We start from the raw sequence: 23,387 nt of genomic DNA on the forward strand, positions 1-23,387 counted from the left end.
AGTGGAGAATCAAACCCAGTTCTCCAGATTAGAATCCACCTGCTCTTAACACTACACCAGGCTGGCTCTCAATAGTGTTATCAGGTGTACACCCTTTTCATGGGAACAGCTTGCACATGATGGAATGGTTTGAATAAGAACTGGTGGCCTGTGACTAGACATGCATGACAGTTGGCATGGGAAATCTAGGGCACCTTCCCTCTATTTGGCACAATTACTGTTTCTGGTGCATTTTGTTACCATGACGGAACATCCAAGGTCCTGAGAGAAGTATCCACTTATAAGTCTTGAGAAGCTCAATTTCTCCCCCTTCCATTTCACCAGGTCTATTAAACTCTACAGTATATCAAGTAGGAAAATATCTGACAAAGTATGTCAACAAAACTAACCAAAACACTGGGATGATGAGCATAAGTAGGTCAATGTCCTTCTGTGCATGGCTGGCTCCTTGAAAAGCATTGTTAGCATGTTCATTAATTTTTTTTAATAAAAACTTCTTTCCTGCTACATCTAACGTGACTGTTACAAATCTGTTGGATAAAATAGCAGATGACAGATATCAGCACTTTAACTGCTTCCAGGTTGATTCAGGGTGTTCATTCAGTTGGAATCGCATGCTGTTTGATGAAATTTGTGGATTATGATTTGAAAACAGAAGATTAAGTAACTCTACTGGAAAAGTCATAAACTACTAAGAAAATAGTGTGCCAAAAAGGACATTGACCTGCTACATCCCTAATATGTACCTATCACACATGTCTATTTCGTTGTATGAACGTTCACTGGGAAGCTGGAGCCATAGACAATTTTCCATTGCGCTTACCTGCAGAGAAACAGAACTGTATGCGACCACCACATATGATCTTCATGTGATTATCTCAAACTTTCCTACACAATGTATTTTTGGTGTAGCAGACTTCTGAATATGGGAACAAGTCTTAAAGCTTAAGTTATAAATATTTTCTTGAAAAGGAAGAGCTATGCCTTCCTATTCCAATGGACACTGTGCACATTGTTGGCATTAACCCTAGAAATGAAACAGTCTTCTATACAACAAGAGCTTGTTGGAATAGGAAAATCTACTAAGATCACGCAGGAAGATGCAAAAACCTTACATTCATCTTACTTGTCAGTGTGCTGTTGTCAGAGTTCTTGAAATACTCTGAACTTTTTGATTCTCAGGATTACACCAAGAGAAAAATCAGCCCTTCATTACTCAAATACATAGAGTTTAACCAAAGTGAAACCATTTTATATTCCATTAAATTCAATTGGACATGTTCAGTTCTCTCCCACTGAAATCAATGAAACCAAAAAGCAATTAGCCTTGGTAGGATAGTGCTGTTGTGAATAAAACTCTGAACCTGCATTGCCTGCAGTGCCATTTACTAATCTAAGGATTCATCAGGATTCCCTGGTCTTCCGGAACTCTTAGGCAGATTCTTTATTATAATGTAAAACAACATTATTCACTATAAAGTAAAAGAACATTAAAAAACTATGTCCATTTTGGAAAAAGAACTCAATATCCCAATAAAAGTTCCAGAACGTCATATATTGAATGTCACAGTTGACCATCTCTTCCAGGACATGCACATTTCGATATTTCAGTGATTTTTTTTTTGGTAGCAAGATAAACTGAAACCAGTTGGACTGGTTCTTCCTTTTGTTATTCATCATTTCCTCTTCTCTTTACTGGTTATTACATCCAGGAGACGATGAAGAGGTACCTCCTTGCTTTTGTTTCTTGCGTCGTTTGTTGAGGAGACGGTTGTTGGATGTTTTCAAATCTTTGATTTTTACCTGGTCGTAGTCCACTCTCATAGTAGCCAAAGCGCTGGTCATCTCCTCCTGAAACCCACAGGACATAACAATAAAGCTGAGACTCCCATTTGGGGCTCAGAAAAACAGAAGCCCTTGCCACAGATCCTCGCCAACCTTCCTGAGCCAATAATTTTACCCTCCCCTTACATGAGTATATGAATCTTACATGAATGAATGAAACATCTCAATTAGCAGTTTGTGTACATTTTGTCAACCATTGGGAGGGCGGGAGGGAGGGAGGGGCAAATTTCATGGTATCTGAGGAATGCAGATGTTGAGAACTAAAAATGAGAATCTATAAAAGTAAATAAACCTTCCACATAATTCTGATTTGATTATCCATTTACTTTTCATTTGCCATCTTTTTAATAGCATTGACAAACATTACCTTCACTTCATCCCAGTGATCTTTATCCTCCTGTAGAACCCGGGCAGTGTGAAGAGGGGTCGGTGGCACCACCATGGATTGCTAAGGAAAGCAAAGAAGCAGAAACAGGTAAATATTACCTTCAGTATCACACATACTCTCAACACCACTATTTGCTGTCCTTGCTGATAAGATAATTACAAGTTTTCAGAAAACAGTATAAATGTATCACGAAGCAACGCAAGAATGAAAATGTACTTGTCTGCATTGCTGAGCACAAATTACATATTTTAATATCAATAAAATGTGCGTCATTTACACAGGATTGTAGCTAGAATCTTTCTGAGGTGATTCACGGTGTAGTGCAGTTCAGTGCAGTTCTACGCAAAGTTATACCCTTCTAAGACTACTACAGTTGCTGGAGTTAAAAGATTATGTGAGGAGATGTACAAGTCTCAGTGCTGCTTTTTAAAAAAAAGGATAGCTTTTTTTGAGAAGGTACCTAATTCCAAATCTTCCCCAGAAGCTTCTCCTTCCCCAGTGTTTCCAAGGTATGTGTCTATTCAAAAGCTCACATTTGAAAACCTAAGGAGGAAAAAAGCTATTGGGGAGGATCAGTTTGGAGCTGGTGAAAGGATTTTGTGCCCACACCACACAACAAGATTAGTGGTTACAGTATTAGAACAGAAACTGGGAGATCTAGGTTTGAATTCCAACTCTGCCATGGAAGCTTGTGAGGTGGAATTGGGCCCCTACTCTCTCTCAGCCAAGCCTACCTCACAGGATTATTGCTTGGAGGATAAAACAGAGGAGCAGAGAGTAATGTTGGAATCTCCACTGGAGAAAAAATCCAGGGGACAAATAAACAAATACTTCTCTGCTCTGTAAACACCCTTCTTCTCTGGTCTTAATCACTGGCTCCTAAACTGACTTCCCTAAACAAACCTGGTGGCCAGGCTTATGTTTGCACGTGAAATGTAGTACTGCCAAACACAAAAGCTCCAAACAATCTAGTCCCCAACCTTTTTGACCCTGTGGACACATTTGGAATTCTGACAAGCATGGTAGGTGGCAGCATCGAAATGGCTGTCACAAAATGATCGCCACAGGAGGCAAAGCCAGCTGCAAAATGATTGTCACGGCTTAACTTCAGTTAACACAGTGTAGATTCTTATGTTGTGGTTGTAGATGATTGTCAAAGCAACATTTTAAAAATATCTGCTCAGCCAATCCGATCTCCGGTAATCAATCAGAAGTCATGCTGGGCAAAAGCCCTACCTGGCTCTACCCATTTCCTTAAAACTGTTGGTGGGCACCATGTTAGGGACCATTGATATAGTCCAAGCCTCGATCTGTTCTCACTCTGTGGACTGACTGCATAAGAGCAGTGGTGAGGCAGAAAGGTTCTAGATGCATAGATTACTCCAGAAGTTACAAGAAAACCAAAGGAAGCAACACATTGTAGGGAAAAGGAAAAAAACCCACAGGTGAAATATACTGGAAAAGCTGAGGTATTTATTTCTAGAAATTACCAGCTGCCTCTTCAGAGACTTGTTTCAGGTGGTTCACAAATAAAAACAATACCGTAAAACAAACATGAATTGCCAATGTAAATACAAGCCAGTAAACACAAGCTATAGGTCTAGAACAGGGGTCTGCAACCTGTGGCTCTCCATCTCCATATGAACATCTGGAGAGCCGCAGGTTGCAGACCCCTGGTCTAGAACAGTGTAACATAATCACTGAGCAGCCTAAAAGATTCCAGTATTTAGGCAAGAATCAGACCACGAAACAACTAAAACAATAAAAACACTTTGTTAAAAATAAATGTTACCCAGGGAAAGTGTTTGCATTTTTTGGTCTAAGTTACCATGTTTATTAAAAATGAACAGTGATGGTTACTTTGAGAGGTAAAAATTCTTTGTTTTTAAGGATACTTTGAGAGGTAAAAATTCTTTGTTTTTAAGGACTTCTGGTCAGCTATGAATGATAGCAATTGCATTGTAAGCAAATTAAATCTGTATTGTCAAAAGCTTTCATGGTTGGAATCACTAGGGTGTTGTGAGTTTTCCAGATTGTATGGCCGTGTTCCAGTAGCATTTTCTCCTGACGTTTCATCTGCATCTGTGGCTGGCATCTTCAGAGGATCTGGTTGCAGGCGAAACGCCAGGAGAAAATGTTACTGGAACATGGCAATACAACCTGGAAAACCCGGGTTGACATTATTAAATCAGTGCATGGCATAAAGGTAAAGACCGCCCATACTACAGCAGTGCTGAACTTCAGAGACTTGAGAGGAGTGAAAAAGGTGGACAGAAGGGCTTACTTTAACATGGATAAGAAATTATTATGGAGGGGAAGGACCCCTTGGCCTTGGTCACTGGCCAGAGGACCAGTAGTTGTTGGGAGGCTTACAGCAAAAACATGCCTGTCAGTTGCATTGTTCTGTAAGGGTTATTTAACCTCTTTCATTTTCTCTGCAGCTTTAAAAAATATAAAATTTTAAATATTAAGTGTAAATGTTGAGAGCCTTCGTGATAAGCAAACAAAATTAACACAGAAAGCTAATAATTCCTGTATGGAAATACACAATAGAGACACCCTGAAACGTGTTAGATTTTTTTGCCTTAGCAAAGGCTTTCTTCTGCCTGAGGCAAAGAATTCTACTACATGTGCATGTGTGTGTGGAAGAGACATTTTACTGAAGATGAGGAAGGCCCAGCTCAGGATTGCTGTGGCTTCTCAGTTAGCATCACCATTAAAAACAGCCTCTGGTGTTATTTTCTCAGCATGCTACACATAAACCTCCCCCACCCCACCCCCCACTCCCTATGCCTGGCATTTTTAGATCTGTGTCAGAGACTGAGAACGCCCTCAAAGCAGTAGGTTCTCTATTCATATCAACACGGTTCAGCACGATGGTGCCTCAGATGTCTAATAATAGTGCTCCACAAATCCTACACTTATGAGGTAACATGACTTTTTATAAGTGAAGGAAGGAGGGTGTGCATATAGTGCAATGAACAGCAAATGAAAGCTGAAAACAGTTAGGGTGGAGGTACAATGTACTCAACTGCAACTCACAGAACCTTTCCCTTCTCAAAAATGTTCCCTCACATTGTGGTGGGGAAATTATATGTTTGTATGTTCAAGCCATTCTACATAAGGCAGACTTATAGTTAAATCTGACCTTACCATGGCAGGCAGCCAACATTTTACTGTTCTGAAAGTGAAAGGGCTCCACCCACTTTAATAAAAACACGGGAGTGATTGTGCAGGACCTACATTAATCCAGGGGTGATTCATAAACTGAGAAATTGTCATCCGCTCAGTTGGATCTGTCTTCAACAATAGACGAATTAGCTGCTTAGCTGGAAGGAAAAAAAAGAATCCAACATAAATGATAAAAGCCTGCAATGTTCAAATAAAAGGTCAAAACCTTGAAAAATTAATAAAAACTGTTGATCCCCATATACTTTTTTGTTTAAAATCAGCATTCAAGGTAGAAAAATCTTGACACCTACACATGACTATAGAATATGCATACTATTTAAAGATAAGCTTCAAAGAGCAAGAAAAGCAGTGAAGGAGGAGAAAAAGAATGAAATATACTGAGCTGTAAAACATTACTTGTTTGCAGCTGTAATGACTCATCCTAGACCAATGTTTGACAGCCCACTCCTAATGAGGGTTACCTAAGACTGTCATTAAGTTCAATTGGACTTCCTTCCATCTAAGTTTGCCCAGGACCACGGGTCAAAACAGGTCATGCCTTAGCTATCATCAGCTGTCTCCAACTCCTAGCTTCATAAAACGTAAGCACTTAATAGCTTACATATGCTGTGTCAGAAATACTGTTGAAATTTCTAATATTGTTTGAATCTTCTGAGTCACTGAAATGCAGTGAAGGCTGATTTAGATGGTATGCATTGCTGGAGATATGAATTTAAGAATGCTCATGCTTCTGAATTCCTACTAAGACGACCTACTGATTAATGCCTATAAAATAAAACCTTGGAGTGCTTGCTTCTGATGGTAGATATATCATAGCTGCATCTCCTGCTAATACATACCCAGAATCCACTTCTTGGATCTGGCTTGGCAACACTGATTCAAGTAGTCTTATTACTAACAATCATTAAACCGATTAACACCTTAGGGCTAATTTATGATCTATTACTTCTACAGATGTCCCAGAGGCAGGAAAAAGATCTAATACATGTTTTTGCTTCCCTAAATTTTCTCTGTTTTTTAAAGAAATGTGAATTTCAAAGACTTAAAAAAAGTACAGGAAAAGAGATTCCACCAACATTAGGAAGAACTTCCTGATGATTAGGGCTGTTCGACAGTGGAATATATTTCCTTGGAATGTGGTGGAGTCTCCTTCTTTGGAGGTTTCAAAATAAAGGCTGTATGGCCATCTGTCAGGACAGTTTTGGGCTGTGTATTCCTGCATGGCAGGGGGCTAGACTTGATAGCTTTGTGGTCTCTTCCAGCTCTATGATTCTAGTGTGATGTAGTGGTTAAGAGCAGGTGCACTCTAATCTGCAGAGCTGGGTTTGATTCCCTGCTCTGCCACTTGAGCTGTGGAGCCCATCTGGTGAGCCAGATTAGCTTGTGCACTCCAACACAAGACAACTGGGTGACCTTGGGCTAGTCACAGTTCTTTGGAGTTCTTTCACTTCCACCCACCTCACAGGGTATTTGTGTGAGGGGGGAAGGGAAAGGAGATTGTAAACCCCTTTGAGTCTCCTTGCAGAAGAGAAAGGAGGGATATAAATCCAAACTCATCTTCTTCTTCCTTACAGTCTAGGTGTTTGTGTGTATGTAGTTAAAACAAAATCCTGAACAAAACAGCATTTTAAGAAACCACAGCCATCACAACACAAAAGTGTAGAACATTTGTTTCTGGAAAAGGAGCTTCTCTCATTCATTCATCATGGATGCATGTGTATTAGAAGCATGTAGCAATTTATTTACCTTCGTCAGATACATCTGACCATTCGGGATTCGGAAATCCATACTGTCCCATCCGAATTCTTCTCTTCATTCCTGGGGAAATAGCTTGGCCAGTGTTGGAGTAGAATGGAGGGAACCCACACAAGCTGCAAAAAAGTGGCACAGAAAGAATAACTTGTGATAATTAGGCAGTTGCTGCATCTCCACTCTGGTCCCATGTAGACTCACAGATGACTGCCAACTATTCCTATGATGGCATGAGTAATAACCCCCAGTGACTAATTTTCCTCAGTGTTGCATAAAGGAAAATATCATTAATGTGCCAGTGGAATCAGGAATAGGAGTGGGCTGGGATGTAAGGGAAGTGCCGGCTCATACTTGACATATCAAGGACTGTGCTTTGTTAATCTATCCCCCCCTCTCACTTCCACACTCACAGAATGTACATGATGACACCGAGAGACCACATGTCGCAGGATTTGTCATACTTCTCAGGACCAAGAACTTCTGGGGCTGGATGGGGAAGAATGATCAGAAGGGTGTTTTTTTTTCCAAAACAGCTCCTTGAGAAATATGCTTCAACTATTCAAGTATAAATTCAACAGACACAGGGAAGTTTAGCCAGATTTAAAACTGGTTCAAGAATGTCCTTATTCATTTATGCCCCTTCCCCTATGTCCTAAAAACTACTAAATGGAAAGGCAGGTATGAGACAGACTCACCTACGTAATAAGGGGTATAACAGGGGGTCTGCAGTGCATTCTGTATGGTTGTCTCTTTGGCAAACCCAAAGTCTGTCAGCTTGAGCACCGCATCCTTCCCTTTGGATGTATAGAGGAGGTTTTCTGGCTGTAACGGTGAGAACATAAAGAGAACATAAAGCTGTTCCATTCTTCTGGACTGATAGGTATGGCACCCAGTAGCAGTAGGTTAAAATGTGGTGATCTCTACTTAAACAAACACTCCACTTTCTTAGCTCTGTCTTTTTAAATGTATCTGGCTTATAATAGGTGCATATATAGAAATTTTAGATCTTCGTCTAGACGCTGAACAATTAAGAATGGATACAATTAGGGTCTTCTTGTATAGTAATATGGCCTGTGTAAGTCATTTTGCTTTTATGGTCTCATTTTTCTTCTCCCTGTCAAAGCATGTTTCAAGCCTTACCTTAACATCTCTATGGGCAATGTTCACTGCATGTAGATGCTGGATGGCTGTTCCAATGTCTCTCATGATTTCAGAGGCCTCTAGAAATATAATTTTAGAGAAAGGTCATATTAACATTCCCACTGTAGAGATATGCAACCAGGCAATGTTTCTGACTAGCAACTAGCTTGTTTGTTTATAGGGCTAGTGTCATGACAGGGAAAAAACTAAAATTAGCCTCAACAGCTGTGTTTTAGTTTTTCTTAAGCTATGCCTTCTTCTCAGTTCCCTGGCTCAGAAGATATCTTGCTCAAAATGGCAGAATCCTTGCAAACACCTAACACGTTGCTTGAGTAGTAACTCACCAAAGGTAATCTATACATACGGAGCACCTTGAGTAGGAAAAAATATACTGAGACAGAGTATTTAATTTTTAGTAAAGTTTCAAGCCACAATTGTGCAATGCCTACAGGGGGGCAGTAATGTGTTGAATGGCTCCCGCAGGGTCCTTGGGTAACCCCCCCCCCCCACTTTCTGAAGATTCTGAATGCTCTCAGACAAGTCACAGGAAAGCCTGTTTTCGATATGAATTGCCTTACTCTACTGAGGCGTGCTCATCATAGCACAGTCAGAAAGGGAAAGGTTAGGCTAGAGCTCTGTGGGAGCCACTTTGTAAATATTCTCCCTGTTTTCCATCCACCCAGGATGCACGACAGGGGTCCTGGTCAAATTTGGAAGTCTTCTCTTACAAACATGTATTGGTGCGCATTAAAGAACTGCAACATAAAAAATGGGAATGTTATCAAATATTTTGAAAAAATTAGCAGGTATTTGTGTAACGGCCCGATTCTCTATATTACTTACACACATACCTATCTCTTTCCTCTATACAACAAGCTCACTTTAAAATAATATTCTACCTTTTTCTGTGAAAGCTTGGTCTCCACGCTCTTGGATCCTGCTGAACAGCTCTCCTCCTTCCATGCTGTGAACAAAGGGTGCACACAGAGAAGACTCAACATGCAAGCACAAAAGGATGCCCCATTTCAATAGGTCAGTGTTATGTGCACTGCTGTTTCGCCACTGCACATCTACTACGACTTTCTATTATTTGTTTTATTGTTTTTTTAAAAGTGACTAGTAAACAGTTACAGTGGCCTGATAACAAAAGCTTTAGTAATAGTTTTACCACTAGTTCTTCAAATGTGTAAAACCTGAAATAAAGAACCATCTTGCTTGGATTTTTGGCTGTGCATCTGTTGAGCTGTAAAGACCCCATCCCCTGCGTCTTGCCGTGCTCACCCAGGGCAGTCTGGGAGACAGGGGCACCGAAGAACTCTGACTTGCAATAGAGCTTGTCTTGTTTAGAGGCTTGTAGTAAGATTTTCCCCTCTCTAGCCAAACAGCACCTGGCTCTCATTGGGATTCCAGTCTTGGAGAACTGCATGGCCTGTGAACACTTTAGCTTTTGGGAAAACCATTAGAGGAAGGGGATACGTAGTGGTGGATATAGGCTGTTGCTTAGTGCGGGAATGCTAGATCCAATAAACGCCTCTGGAATGTACCTATTAGTTCACTTTGATGGAATTAACTGACTACAGTAAACCTGAGTCTGGTTATTGGGTGGAGTCCGGTTATTGGGAGATCATCTGTTCACTGATTCAACTTCCCCTGCTCACTCATATTTAGAATCTGGGATGGCTCTGGAAAGCACACACCTCATGCAGATCTATAAACATCCATGCAGATTTATTTAATGCGCCCACTACAGTCCTTGCGGCATGCTGAGACTATGGGATCATGGAGAAGGCCACACTCTAAACCCCACATTTTCAGTTGAATGTCAGAATGGAGCTGACTGGGTGATCAGCAATCCTGGATAAACTGTACATGTACAAGCAAGCAGGTATTTGAATTGATGGGCGTAAGTTCTCCCCTTCCACGCACAAATTCACTCACCACAGTTGTGATGTCTGAATAAGGCTTTCAGCTGGGAGGCCAAAAATACATTTTTCTGGAGTTTCCGCATAGTCTTCTGGGTCCACGTTAAAATGCTTGTGATCTACAAAGATCTCAGTTACAGCTGCCAGGCTAACAAATGGGGGGGGGGGCGCTGGGGGCAGGGATGTGTGCAGGGGTGCGATGTGGCTAAATTACTTCCAGGGAAAACCCAAAAGTGATTCCTAGTCCAGAAGGTCTACGAATCACCAGAAAGTCTATGCCTACCCTACATAACTTTCAGGTTTTCCCTGGAAATGATGTAGTTATATTGCTGACATTGGGGTTTTTTTTTACTTTATCTGTTGAGCAGTGAAGGGCAAAGAGGGCTAATAGCAGGAAACTTCCTGCCATAGTGGGAGGCCTGGCAGCCTGAGTCTCAGTGGAGGGTTTGGACTCCCCATGGCTCAAATATCGTTGCTTCCCTATAGCCTTTGCTAAGCATCAAAACAATCAGGAACACCACCTACGTATCATGCAAAGGCACACAGAGATGCATTCTCTGTGCTTCTATAAAAACTTTTTTTTCTTTTGCAGCTTGTAGTTAATTCCAAGGAAGCAGGACAAGATGCCACTGCCTGCACCTCAGGCCCTGCTCCTTCATCAGTCCTTTTGACATCTCCTTTCCCCACCCACCTTACTGTGAGGCAAAATGAAAATCCTGCTTAATATTAGTAGACGGGAAGGAGGGCGGCAAAGAGGCTGGCAGAAGACCAGAAAAGGAGGTGCACTGACTGCGTTCTCTGCCATTCTTTAGAAACCTTTTAAAAAGCAAAAGGCTGGATTGCTTGGTTGAGATCTACCACCCTTAGTTTGGCTTAGTGTTTGGTGACTGATATTTTTAAATTAAAAAGATTTACAACCTGCCTTTTCTTAATAAGTCAATTCAAAGTTATTTTATATTTATTTTATTTTTTTAAAAAACAGGGCTGATGAGACTGTAATACTGCACACATCTAGGCTATTTAAATTCCACTGAAGTAAATGAGCTTTAAGTTGTTTAACACTGTGCAGGTTTATAGCCTACATGAATAACCTGTTTGTGACTGGATGCCTGCAGCAAAATGAGTTCTAAAGCCTGTGATTTAATACACAGGCTGGCTCTTTGGAGAAAGCTGAATCATTCCATTAGTTGACCCTACTGGAAATGAACACAACAAACAGTTCCAGTGCTGCAGGAAGGCTAAGAGCAATCCCTGTAGCTCTGATACCATTAAAATTCTGGAAGTGCTGTGGAACAGGAGGAAACAGCAGAAACAGCAAAAAGAAAGGAAGTGACTTGTGAAGCAAAATTTAAAACCAGCTGTATGAAGAAAGTGACGAGAGGCTTCTGCATCATATGCCATAAAGGGATAAAGGCATTTGGAAAAAAGGGATCCTGATAAACATGTTCAAGGTAGACCATGCAAAATGGCGGTGTTAAAAACAAGGATGAAGTATTGAGTAGTTTGACTTGCTTATATTACTGCAGATTTTGATGTGTCAGATATTTCCCTTCACATCTGTCTTTTTAACAGTGTGGATGACTGGTGGCAGCTGCAGATTTCATTGTGAATATGCTAAGTGGGGGTGTTTAATAAACCACACGCGACTCCACCTTCTGCATCTTCTCCACTTTCCTGACAGCACACCAGAATGGCAGGCCAATTATGCCACCTACACTCATTTACTCACTATGTCACATCATCACTGTACAGGAACCTCTGCAAAATTCCCCCAAAGGGCCTGTCTCTGTAACATGCAAGTCATGTTAACAGCAGAAGGCCCTTTAAATAATATGTTCAAGAAGTAGACGCCCTGCATGTCTGAAAACTCTTTGTCAGAATGTGTGTTTATCATTCTCATAAGACGATCAAAGAATTTTTTTTTTTAGCAAGGATGTAATTCCTTAATAAGTCTTGCTACATAATTTCTTTGGTCACAATATGAGAACAAAATATACATTCTGTCCTTGAGAAAAACTACCTGATCAAAATGCATAGAGCATCTACTTCTCTTATCATTTAAAATCTTTGATGTTTCTTTATGGATCTGTTGCCAAAAAACTCTAGCCTTCCTGCATGGCCACCACTGATGAAATAATGAACCCAATTCTTCTCTGCATTTCCAGCACCTGTCAGAAGCCCGAAATGTACTTGCTAGGAATTTTAGATGCAAGAAAAAATAGGAGATATGCTGACCTGTTCAGATACTTATCTATTGCTGCAAGAATAATTTGGGCCAAGAACTGGAATACTTCCAAGATTCCAATGGTGCAAGAATGGCAACTGAAAGTGATGGAGTTTGTAAGACTGGCTAAAATGACAGGTTATATTTAATGCAAGTCTGACATGGAATTCAAATTAGAGTGGAAAGAATGGGTAGAGTATATTGTATGAGATTACAAAAATAATAACATTGTAGTTGGTGGTGTAATGTTATACATATAAATATAATTTTTTAACAGATGATCTATATATATAAAAAACTAACCGTGTATTTGTTGATGATAGTATACCTCAGTAACTGCTGGGCCAATTCCTCTGAAAATTCCCAGCCACTATAGTCAGCCAGGTGAGAGTGTTTTTAGATGGTCACATACCTGAAATTTCACACCTGGCCCAGGTAAAATGCCTTTTTCCTGGCGCTCCATGGTGAAGGACATGCAGCTGCCTGTGTGTAACTGTCACTCTTAGAATGTTTGTGCTGCTTAGAATGTTCACTCAGATGGCCAGATATGAGCAGTGAAAACAGTACATAGGCAGTAACTCGAGTGGAAGTGAAACAAATATACACACACACACACGAGGGAGAGGGAAGGGAGGGAGAGGGAGGCATGCAAGGGAAGAGAAGTGAGAGAGGGGAGAGAGTGAAGGGTGGCATGCAAGGGAGGGGAGGCAGGGGGTCCAGCATCTTGATATGACCCACCCACCCTAGCGGAGGGAAAGGGAAGGGAGGGAGGGGGAAGGGTGGCATGCAAGGGAAGAGAAGTGAGGGAGGAAAGAGAGTGAGGGGCGACATGCAAGGGACGGGAGGGAGGGGCCAGGCACCCTTGATTCCCTGAATACTGCGGTTACAGTTAAGAAAAGCAGGAACGCATTACTCAGGAGTAAGCTCGGTACAGCAACCGTGACATACTTTGAATGGCTGCGTCACGCCCCTCAGAGGGTTTCCTCAGAAGCAACACCCATTGCCACCAACCAAACTTACTCCCAGGTAAAGGATCATGACCAGCCAGTCTCGATGTGTGGGAGGGGTGCCTTTCCATCCCCCCCCCCCCCCGCCAAGGAATGCAGACACACACATCACTAACATCACACAGTATCAGGCTGCGTGTTTGCATGAGCACGTACTGCTGGCCTCTGCAATTGATTTGCTGCTACTGTTCCTTTCCCATTTCACCACAATAAGCCACAGCAACGCGTGGCCGGGCCCCGCTAGTTATATATAAAATCAAAGAAAGCTGGTCAAGTTAACTGGAAGCAAAGTTTAATGTTAATTTTTATTAATGCTTTTCTTATTAGTAATGTTGGATAGTGGTATCATCATGCAATATATGTCACTTTATTGCACTGCAACTGTATGAAAAACTTACTATGTTAATAAAGGACTGATTTTGAAAAAAGGAAAAAAGCCCCTGCTTCCCGAATAAATAATATGGAGTGCCTGTGGCTTTTAAAAACTTCTGCATAGAAGCTTCCAACACTTCCTCTTGTATGATTAAGAGTGGGGAAAGCAGCATTTATGCAAAGTCAGTTTGATGATGATGTGGAGTGGGACTTGATACTAGCCAGGTGAACTTGACTGTCCATATGCACTATGTGCCTGCCTGCCTTTTCCACAATGGTGTTTGGAATAAGGGATATTCCTAGGCTGTGGACAAGTGCAATCTGGCTCATAAGTGGATCTCAAATATGCAGAATGGATATACTTGAAACCCAGAACTAGAACATGCCCTGTTTTCTGGGCTACTGCTCAGTCAAAAGCTGCTGTAGGATGATCCGGGTTGCTCAACTAGTCTAAGGAGAACTCAATGAAAACCGGTAGGGTATTCCTGCCTCTGGTAGGCTCAGCTCCTCCATTCCTATTACTTGCTATGAAGGTGAATTAGAATCAAAGCAGAAATAAGTCAGGTGTTACCAGCCACAGTCAGGTTCTGCCTTCCAAGGGTACCAGCATAATCAGGCTAAGCAAGCTCCTGAAACAAACCAGGAAGGTGTTGCTGTGGCTTCTCCATGCCCAAATGGACTCTGACCACTGGAGTTATCAACATGGGAGCAAAAGTCAATAGTAGCTAATTTAGCTGAGGCAACCTTCAACCTGTGGCACCAACAGATAACAGCCATTACAGTACAGTGAAAGAAAAGTGCATATATTCAGGAGAGAGAGGCACACAATGAAACTGATCCCCCTCTCAGCAGTGTTTCATGACTATAAAAAACATTTTAAAAAATGAAATGTGCATTTTGGGGGGGGATTCATGGGTAACCCACCAATGTTTCCAAGAGAGGTGTGTGGTTTTATTGTGCAACAGAGCTCTTACCAGAATGTGAACTGGATAAGAAAGAATTTAATTGGCCCATACCATTCCATGATGATTAGGAGACATCTCTTCCCATGGTGTATATTCTCATAAACATCCAGGATATGGACAATGTGTGGACAGCCTGAAGCCCGCCAGTGATGATCCACCTCCTGTCGTGCTTTCGGACTGTCATACAAGAGCTGGAAGGGGACAGGGAAAAGGAATATTAACAAACTACCCCATCTTTAGCTCACTGTCCTTGTAATTGTAACAGCAACTCCTGAGAACAAACTTGGATCAAGAACTGGATTTCCCCAGAGAAATTAAACACCCGATTGAGCTTGGAAACAGGCCATTTCATACAACCATATCTAACAAGTTTAGAATAATCCATAGAGATACTAGCTTTAGCCTTTGGTTACTCTGGTAAACTGCCAAAATATTGTAGACACAACCCGGGTTTCCCAACCACTATAAGCAGCTCAAACTGGCAGGACTGGGCTGTAACAGACACAATTATAATGTTTCTATCTTCCCCATGGAAGGAGAGGCAGAAATGTGGGTAGGATCTAAATCAGGAGGCAAGGGCAACTGGAGGTTTGCTTCATCTCATCTCTGCTATAGGAGGCATTAAATAAATTATAAAAAGTTGCCTTTGTTCTGAACCCTGAGCTCAGAGCTCCCCACCCCAACAAGAATAGAGTCATCCTCTGAGATCTAATGATTAAAAGCATTAGCAATGAGGAATGGAAACAGAAGCCACTATTGATAGTAGCACCTAGTTTGAATGGAGTCCAGAGATCTGGGCTCTCCAGAAAATGTATAGAAGGTCTGCTCTGCACTCCAGCTGATATAAAACTGGCAAGTGCAATGGGCACTCCAGAGCCCTTTAGTGACTACGAATTGTTTAAATACACAGTGACTGTATGAATGTACTTCCTGAATGCTAAACTAACTCCAGGCATTCCAAGGGTCATCGCCAGCATTCTTATAATTCAGTCCTACTCTGTGCTGCAAGAAATTTATTTGAACACCATGAAAGTTTATCGAGGCACAAATTAACACTGTTTCTGATAAATGCATAAGGGAACATATTTCAATATAGAATAATTATATTGTTTTTAATACCAAATTAAAAGTACTGACTTGTACATTGCTGGGTACATAAAAGTACATAACCGACAGCCCTTGAAAGGACAGCTTTGCAGGCAAACCAGACAGATAAGACCAGCTCATAGTACAGTGAGGGAGAACTCAACCACTTGATCAAATGCTGACTTGTTAGAAGGCTGGGAACGGCAACCCAATCCAGATACCGCTTAATGTGACCTATTCTTGAAGGCCCAATATGATAGAACATATGTCACATATATGTTTCTGAAGGCTGCCCGATTCTTTGAAGAGCAAGAGTACAAGTGATTTCCAAGATGTGTACTTTGTGTTTGCTTCTGAGGGATGTTACTATATTAACTACATGCACAAAAACTTCCTGAAGATTAAGCATGTAACAGTTCAGGAAACACCACCTGAAGATTCAAGGAAAAACTATAAATAGGTGAAGATTTCATCCTCACATACTTTGAATAATGGCAAAGCATGCACTGATACTATGAACTATTACAACCTGGATTATAAAATAGTCCTTGACATGGAGATGAAGTAAAATTGCCAGTGCCAAGAGAAGAAAACAAACTGGAGATTATTTATTTCATTCTACCACTTTCTGCAAAGGAAACAGCTAAATACATCAAGTCTAGTAGTACCCTACCCCAGTCTATTTATCAGAGTTTAATTCATACTGTGTCCCTGCTTTTAAGTCACATGTGAAAGGGCGGCATAAGTCTGGCCTTGCTGTCTTGATAGCTGCAAATTCAGGTGTTGTTGTCAAATAACTTCCCCCATGTGAGCACTGGGCTCAGGCATTGCTTCTTATGTTCCCATGATGTGACCAAAGTATGATAGCCTCAGTTTGGTCATTTTAGATTCTAAGGACAGTACAGGCTTGATTTCATCTAGAACCAACTGATTTGTCTTTTAAGCAGCTGATAGTATCCATAACACTTTTCTCCACTACATTTCAAGCGAATCAACTTTCTTCCTGTCACCTTTCTTCACAGTCCAACTTTTACACCCACAAACAGTGATAGTGAATATTACAGTATGTATTATCTTGATCTTGGTCACCAGTGACACATCCTTACTCTGAAGGATTTTTCCTATCTTCGTTATGGCTGCTCTTCCTAGTTTCAGTCTCCTTCTGATTTCTTGACTGCAGTCTTCGTTTTGGTTGATGATGTAGACAAGGAATAGAAAATCTTGTAACAATTTTAAATTCTTTATCATCAGCTCTTAAATTGTATAATTCTGCAGCAGTCCTTACTTTTGATGCCTAGCTGTAATCCTGCCTTGGCCTCTTCTCCTTTAACTTCAATCAGGTGTCATCTGCATATCTCAAATTGTTAATGTCCCTTCCACCAATTTTCACTACACCTTCATCTAAATTTAATCTCAGCTTTCCTTATGATATGCTGTGCATACAGATTGAACAGATAGGGAGATAAAATAAATCTTTTTTCTGACACTTTTGCCAAATGCAAATCATACTATTTCTCTACATTCTTTCCTAACGGTAATTTCTAGTTCAGAGTACAGCCTGCACCTCAAAACAGTCACATCTTGTGGCATATCCACTTTTTAAACAACCAACCATAGCTTTTCATGATCCACACAGTCAAAAACTTCACTGTACTCTATGAAACACAAACTGATGTTCTTCTGAAGTTCACTTGTGTGCTCCAATAACCAAAGTAAATTTGCAGTATGATCTCTAGTACCTCTTCCTTTTCTGAACGCAGCTCAAACATCTGGTATTTCTCGTTACATTTATGGTAGAAGAAGAAGAGGAGTTTGGATTTATATCCCCCCTTTCTCTCCTGTAGGAGACTCAAAGCGGCTTACCAACTCCTTTCCCTTCCCCCCTCACAACAAACATCCTGAGAGAGCCCCATAGAGCTGTGACTAGCCCAAGATCAGCCAGCTGGCGTGTGTTGGAGTGCACAGTTCCCCAGATAAGCCTCCTCAGCTCAAGTAGCAGAGTGGGTAATCAAACCCGGTTCTCCAGATTAGAGTGCACCTGCTCTTAACCACTACGCCACTGCTGCTCTTGCAGGCTTTGTGATAAGAGTTTGAGCATCACTTTACTTGTGTGAGTAGAGTTGCCAGATCTAGGTTGGAAAACTCCTGGAAATTTGGGGATAGAGCCTGGGAAGGACAGGGACCTCAGTGGGGTACAAGGCCACAGAGTTCATGTTCCAAAGCGTCAATTTTCTTCAGGGAAACTGACCTCTGTGGACTGGAAATGAAGTGTAATTCTGAGTGGTCCCCAAGTCCCACCTAGAGGCTGTTGTTCTTATCTGTTGGAAATTAACATGATAATCGGATAGCTGCAGTCTTTGATGTCTTCTCTTTTTAGAATTGAAATAGATACTGAATGTTGTCAGTCTGTGGGCTATTGTTTTGTTTTCCACATTTCTCAGAATATTCTTGTTAAGATTTTCAGGGACAGTTTCTGTGGGCTGAAAGCTCTACCGATATCTCATCTACTCCTGGTGATTTGTTTCTCCCAACTAAATTGAGTGCAGCTTTCACTTTGCTTTCTAAAACTGCAGAGGTTCTTCTTGAAATTATTTTTCTTGGAAGGAATTTGTCATCATTTCATCTCTTACGTGTAGTTCTCCAGTGTACTGTTCCCATATTTATTTTGTCCTGTTCAGTTAATGTATTTCCATGTTATAACCATGTTTTAAACTTCTTGATTTCTTAGATCCGCTGGAACAGATCCTTTGTTCTCTCATTTTGTTGTTACAATAGTTCTCTTTGCCTCTACGTGCCAGTTGCTGAAACACCACATTGAGGCTTTTGATTCTGTTTCTATCACCTTTTACTTTTGCTACTCATCCTCTTTTAGCAATGATAAGAGTTTCATTAGTCTTCCATGAGGCTTTTCATTTCTTTTGGATACAGGAACAGTCTTTGTACCTTTTTCATTGTCTGGGCTCAACTCAGTGTTTCTGATCTTGTTCATGGTCCCTTGAACTTAGCAATTTGAATCTGTTCTTTATATGGTTTTTAAACTCTTGAGGAATGTTGTTTAAGATTGTATTTTGACATTATTAATGTTTTGGTATTCTTCTGCAGCTTTATACTAGGTTTCAGTATTACGGTCTGTACTACAATCAGCTCTTGTTTGAGCAGAGAGAATAGAGCTTCTTCTGATTATGTAGTCTGATTTCTGTACTGGCCATCAGGTAATGTCCACATATATAATTGTCTCTTTGATCGCCTGAAATATATGATCACAATGAACAGGTTGTTGTCTTCACAGAATTCTGTGTTACTCTCCTGCTTCATTTCATGTTCCTGGCCTAAATTTTCCAACATACATGATCTCTGGTTAGAATAGTTGGAAATGGAAATTCCAGATGATGTTTTTGTTTTCTTTGAAGAAATGTTGAATTTCCTTCAGAACACTTTTTTTCAAACAAATGATACTTTAGCTATCTATGAGCCCTTCAAGAATAAGACACCGATAACCTGTTTACTCATCAAAGTGTCAGCTATGACAATATTCTGCAACACTATAATAATTTTGCTACTTTCAGGGTCCAGCTGTGGCAGTTTCTCTATGAAGGAAGTTCTTCACTGACATATCCCTTTGTATTTTTCCCCCAGTAATTTCACCCACAAGGAAGAGACTATCACAGCAAGAGTCATGATGCTCACTATATATAATCTCTGATTAGGGGAATACTGAATGCTAAACCATGAAACTAAATCTGTCTGAAAACACACTTGCTACGGTTGAAAACTTTCATCTCCAAAATGCCTGGGCTGAAACCACTGGTGAAACTGAGGTAGGGTGGAGCCTTCCTCTGAGAGTCAGCATGGTGTAGTGGTTAAGAGCAGATGCACTCTAATCTGGACAGCTCTGCCACTTGAGCTGTAGAGGCTTATCTGGTGAACCAATTAGCTTGTGCATTGCAACACATGCCAGCTGGGTGACCTGGGCTAGTCACAGCTCTTTGGAGCTCTTTCAGCCCCACCCACCTCACAGGGTGTTTGTTGTGGGGGCGGGGAGGGAAAAGAGATTGTAAGCCCCTTTGAATCTCCTTACAGGAAGAAAGGGGGGATATAAATGCAAACTCTTCTTCTGGCTTCCTACATCACCTGCTTGTTTGAGGGAGATGTATCTGATCTTGTCCTGGTCCCTAAGTTTCTTATATAGATTTCTCTCTCTTCATGGGAGTCGAAGAAAGCCCATACAGATAGTTCAGGGAGGTTTAGGGAGTTAAATCCCTGCCTAGCAATTAAAAATCTAATCAAGTGAGGAAGTGAGTGAGCCATATCCCTGGCACAAATTTGGCTTAGCATTAGATATAGTGCCACTTGGACCCCCCCCCCCAAATGCATTCACTGTATTCCTTCCTATTGAGAGGAGAGCACCACCCCCTTCTCTTCTAAAAAGGCAGAGGCACACACTGCCGCTGAATATTGTTAAAATTGCTGAGCAACTTGGAAACTGAGATGGGTCTTATGGGAAGCTGCTTAACTCCTTCAAAGGCCAGAAATCAGGGGAGATGGGAAGGTGGTTGGCAAGTCCCCTTAGGTGAATGGTTTCTCTCCTGAACAGGACTACATTCCCACCCTGGCACAGTAGGGAGGAATGGAAAACAGGAGATCTGAATATTGGTTAGTTGAAAAAAAATGTCACCCAAAATCCCTAAGAGTACTTTCTGTGCTGCATCAGGCTTCCAGTGCCACATTTAGCAATTCCACGAGCCTTTCTATGATACAGTTTAGATGTTTTTTGCATTCTTTTGTGACTCTTGGGGATTGTGTCTGGTTGGAAACTGTGTGTTCTTAGATCTGTGCCGTTTGTATGATGGTAGGATTTTATAAATGATCCAATATATGATATACACTGTGCTGTAAAATATAAAGGCTCAACTATTTAATAAATATAAACAAAAATTGGAAGACCCTGAGACTGGGTGGGTGGGCAAAAGCATTCTGTCTAGCCTACCATGCTACAGCAACCCAAGAATATGCCAGAGCACCACCTGGGGCTGCAATGTTGTTGACAAGTCCTAGCATGGCAACACCACATCCCGCTGCAATAATGCCAACAGTGCAAGGGCCAGCACCAGCAAGGAGGGTGGTCCATATAGTGGTTTAGTGATTACAGAACTGGTTGCAGACCAAAAGGAGGAGCACATTGGTACTCTCTTCACTGTGGGGGAGGGTGGGGTCAGTTTAAAAGTAGCCATAAAGGCAAAAACCTTTTCTCTGCCATGATGGCCTCCAGTGAGAGAGGGGAGGGGAGGGAGTGAGGGGTGGCATGCAAGGGAGGGGAGGGAGGGAGGGGAAGGGGGCCCAGCATCTGGACATGGCCACCCACCCTAGCGGAGGGAGGGGAGAGAGTAAGGGTGGCATGCAAGGGAGGGGAGGGAGGGGCCCCGGCATCTGGACATGGCCCACCCAACCTAGCGGAGGGAGGGGAGGGAGTGAGGGGTGGCATGCAAGGGAGGGGAGGGAGAAAAGGTTTCCAAATTATTATTCATGTCAGAGAAAAGGTTTCCAAATTATTTTGACACCACAGGTGGCCAATTACAATCAGGATAACTGAATTTCTGCCACGTTTGTTTGAGCCATGGGCCAAATAAAATACGAAATTAACAATGATAATAATGCTCTGAGCAACACAAAATGCTTTATATCTCCTCTTGTGTTTGTGAAAATGGTATACAGTTGTTCAGTATCAAACTCTTTCCTCCTCTCATAAAGAACATTACCAACATACTCGCTTTTGTCCTTTTGAAACATGGATTTCTGCACCGCTGCCTCTCCCTTGTCTCCTGGCTACAAGCCCAGGTGCTCTATTGTGACAAGAATTTCTGTTGTGATATTGAGGTGACAGCTGTTCAAAGAAAGGAAGCCTCAGTGGCAGAGATGTCTCCAGATTTCTTTCAGAGTGCTTGATTTAAATTAAAACACCTTCTTTATGATGAATTTGTTAACAATTAATATTTTTTATTCAAAAAGCCAAGAGGAACATTAGAACAGTTCTTGCCAGTTTAGTTCATGTCACATGGAATTTTTTTGTTTGGCCAGCAACTCAGGCTGTTCCTCAGTGTCTCAAACCCATTCACCAGGCTGCTTTCCATACCTGAGGATGCCCAGTCACAGTTTGAAGTATCCCCTATCCCATTGCTATACTGCTAATACCAACTGTCTAAACAAAGAATTACATTCTTACAGAAATAAATACATCTCCTGGGAACTTTACCATGGTATTAATTAGATTTTGTCTGACGCAGCAATATTAACAGTTGCTTTTCTATCTCTAGAAGATTTGACCCATCCTTGATCCTAAGGGTTAAAACCGGTGTTTGGAATCAGTAATGGGATTGATAAGGGGACCAAACTGAAACTTAATCCTGACATGAGAGAAGTTGTCTGGGTGAGTAGAAAGACAGACCAGGGACTTCAGATCTCTCCAGTTTTGGATGAGGCTGTACTTTTTTTAAAAAGCCAGGTTCAAAGTTAGAGAATGCTATATAACACAGAGGTTACTTTAGAAAATCAGGAGGCTGCGGGGGTTTGGAATGCTTTTGCACAGCTTCGGCTGGTGTATCATTGCATCCATTTCCGATTCAGTCAGATCTAGCCATAGTAATTCCATATCTTAGTTACACCTAGACTGGACTATTGCACTGTACTCTACTTGGGACTAGCCTTGAAGAATACCATTAAGATAATAGGAAAAGGCCTACCTGTTTGTCCCATCAATCAAGCAACTTCCTGACTGTCCTGTCAATCAAAGAACATGCAAAGTAGACATGCTACCACTGAACCATGACCGCTCCCCCAAAACACAAGTTGATTAGTAATTCTGCACTACCCCTTTTTGCGGCAAAAATAGGACTCTCATGATTCAGTAAATACCAAAAGATTTCCTGCAAGACAACTCCTTTTTTTTTTATTCACCTCAGAGGCCAATACAAACTAAAGCGAACTGTCATCTCCTGTAAATTACAGGTTTAGTATTCTGACTGATAACTAAGTTGAACAGAAAAAAACAATAATCCACAGTTCTGTTGTGACACCCTGATGTCTCAGCTTTGTCCAGGACATTTTCTTTTCTATATGCATGCAAGTTAGAACCTAACATTGTTTCCCATTTTCCGAACATTATGACTAAAGAACAGTATGTAGATGGGAGTAGGCTTGATTTTCCAATACCCAGAGGTTAGGAAATAGATTTAAATCACATGCCGGTGGTGCTTCTCAGTGGAAGTAAACATTATGTTTAGTTTTATGGCCATTTCAGAAGATTATTTTTTGTCTTCTAAATGCAGGCACTGGGGATGCTTTTTGAAAGGAAATAATTATGTAAAGGGATGACTCTCTCTCTCTCTCTCTCCATATATATATATATATATATATATATATATATATATATATATATATATATCTATATGTATATATATATATATATATATATATATATATATATATATATATATATAT

General features: G+C 41.1%; 1 protein-coding gene across 2 annotated transcripts in view; it reads right to left on the bottom strand.

Annotated features, from left to right (window-relative positions):
* Positions 1-1,429: 1,429 nt before the first annotated feature.
* The window catches only part of MAPKAPK3 (MAPK activated protein kinase 3), an 88,908-nt gene continuing 66,950 nt past the window's right edge, over positions 1,430-23,387 (bottom strand). For both annotated transcript variants that reach the window (XM_048490961.1, XM_048490960.1), the window contains 9 exons: positions 14,859-14,998; positions 9,217-9,281; positions 8,318-8,397; positions 7,873-7,999; positions 7,588-7,663; positions 7,172-7,296; positions 5,477-5,562; positions 2,213-2,293; positions 1,430-1,851 (listed from right to left, as the gene is read on the bottom strand). In XM_048490961.1, coding sequence (XP_048346918.1) covers positions 1,693-1,851; positions 2,213-2,293; positions 5,477-5,562; positions 7,172-7,296; positions 7,588-7,663; positions 7,873-7,999; positions 8,318-8,397; positions 9,217-9,281; positions 14,859-14,998 — 939 coding nt within the window. In that variant the 3' untranslated portion in view covers positions 1,430-1,692. The remainder of the gene's footprint in view (positions 1,852-2,212; positions 2,294-5,476; positions 5,563-7,171; positions 7,297-7,587; positions 7,664-7,872; positions 8,000-8,317; positions 8,398-9,216; positions 9,282-14,858; positions 14,999-23,387) is intronic.

Source organism: Sphaerodactylus townsendi, linkage group LG03 (genome assembly GCF_021028975.2).
Source record: "Sphaerodactylus townsendi isolate TG3544 linkage group LG03, MPM_Stown_v2.3, whole genome shotgun sequence".
NCBI classification, from domain to species: domain Eukaryota; kingdom Metazoa; phylum Chordata; class Lepidosauria; order Squamata; family Sphaerodactylidae; genus Sphaerodactylus; species Sphaerodactylus townsendi.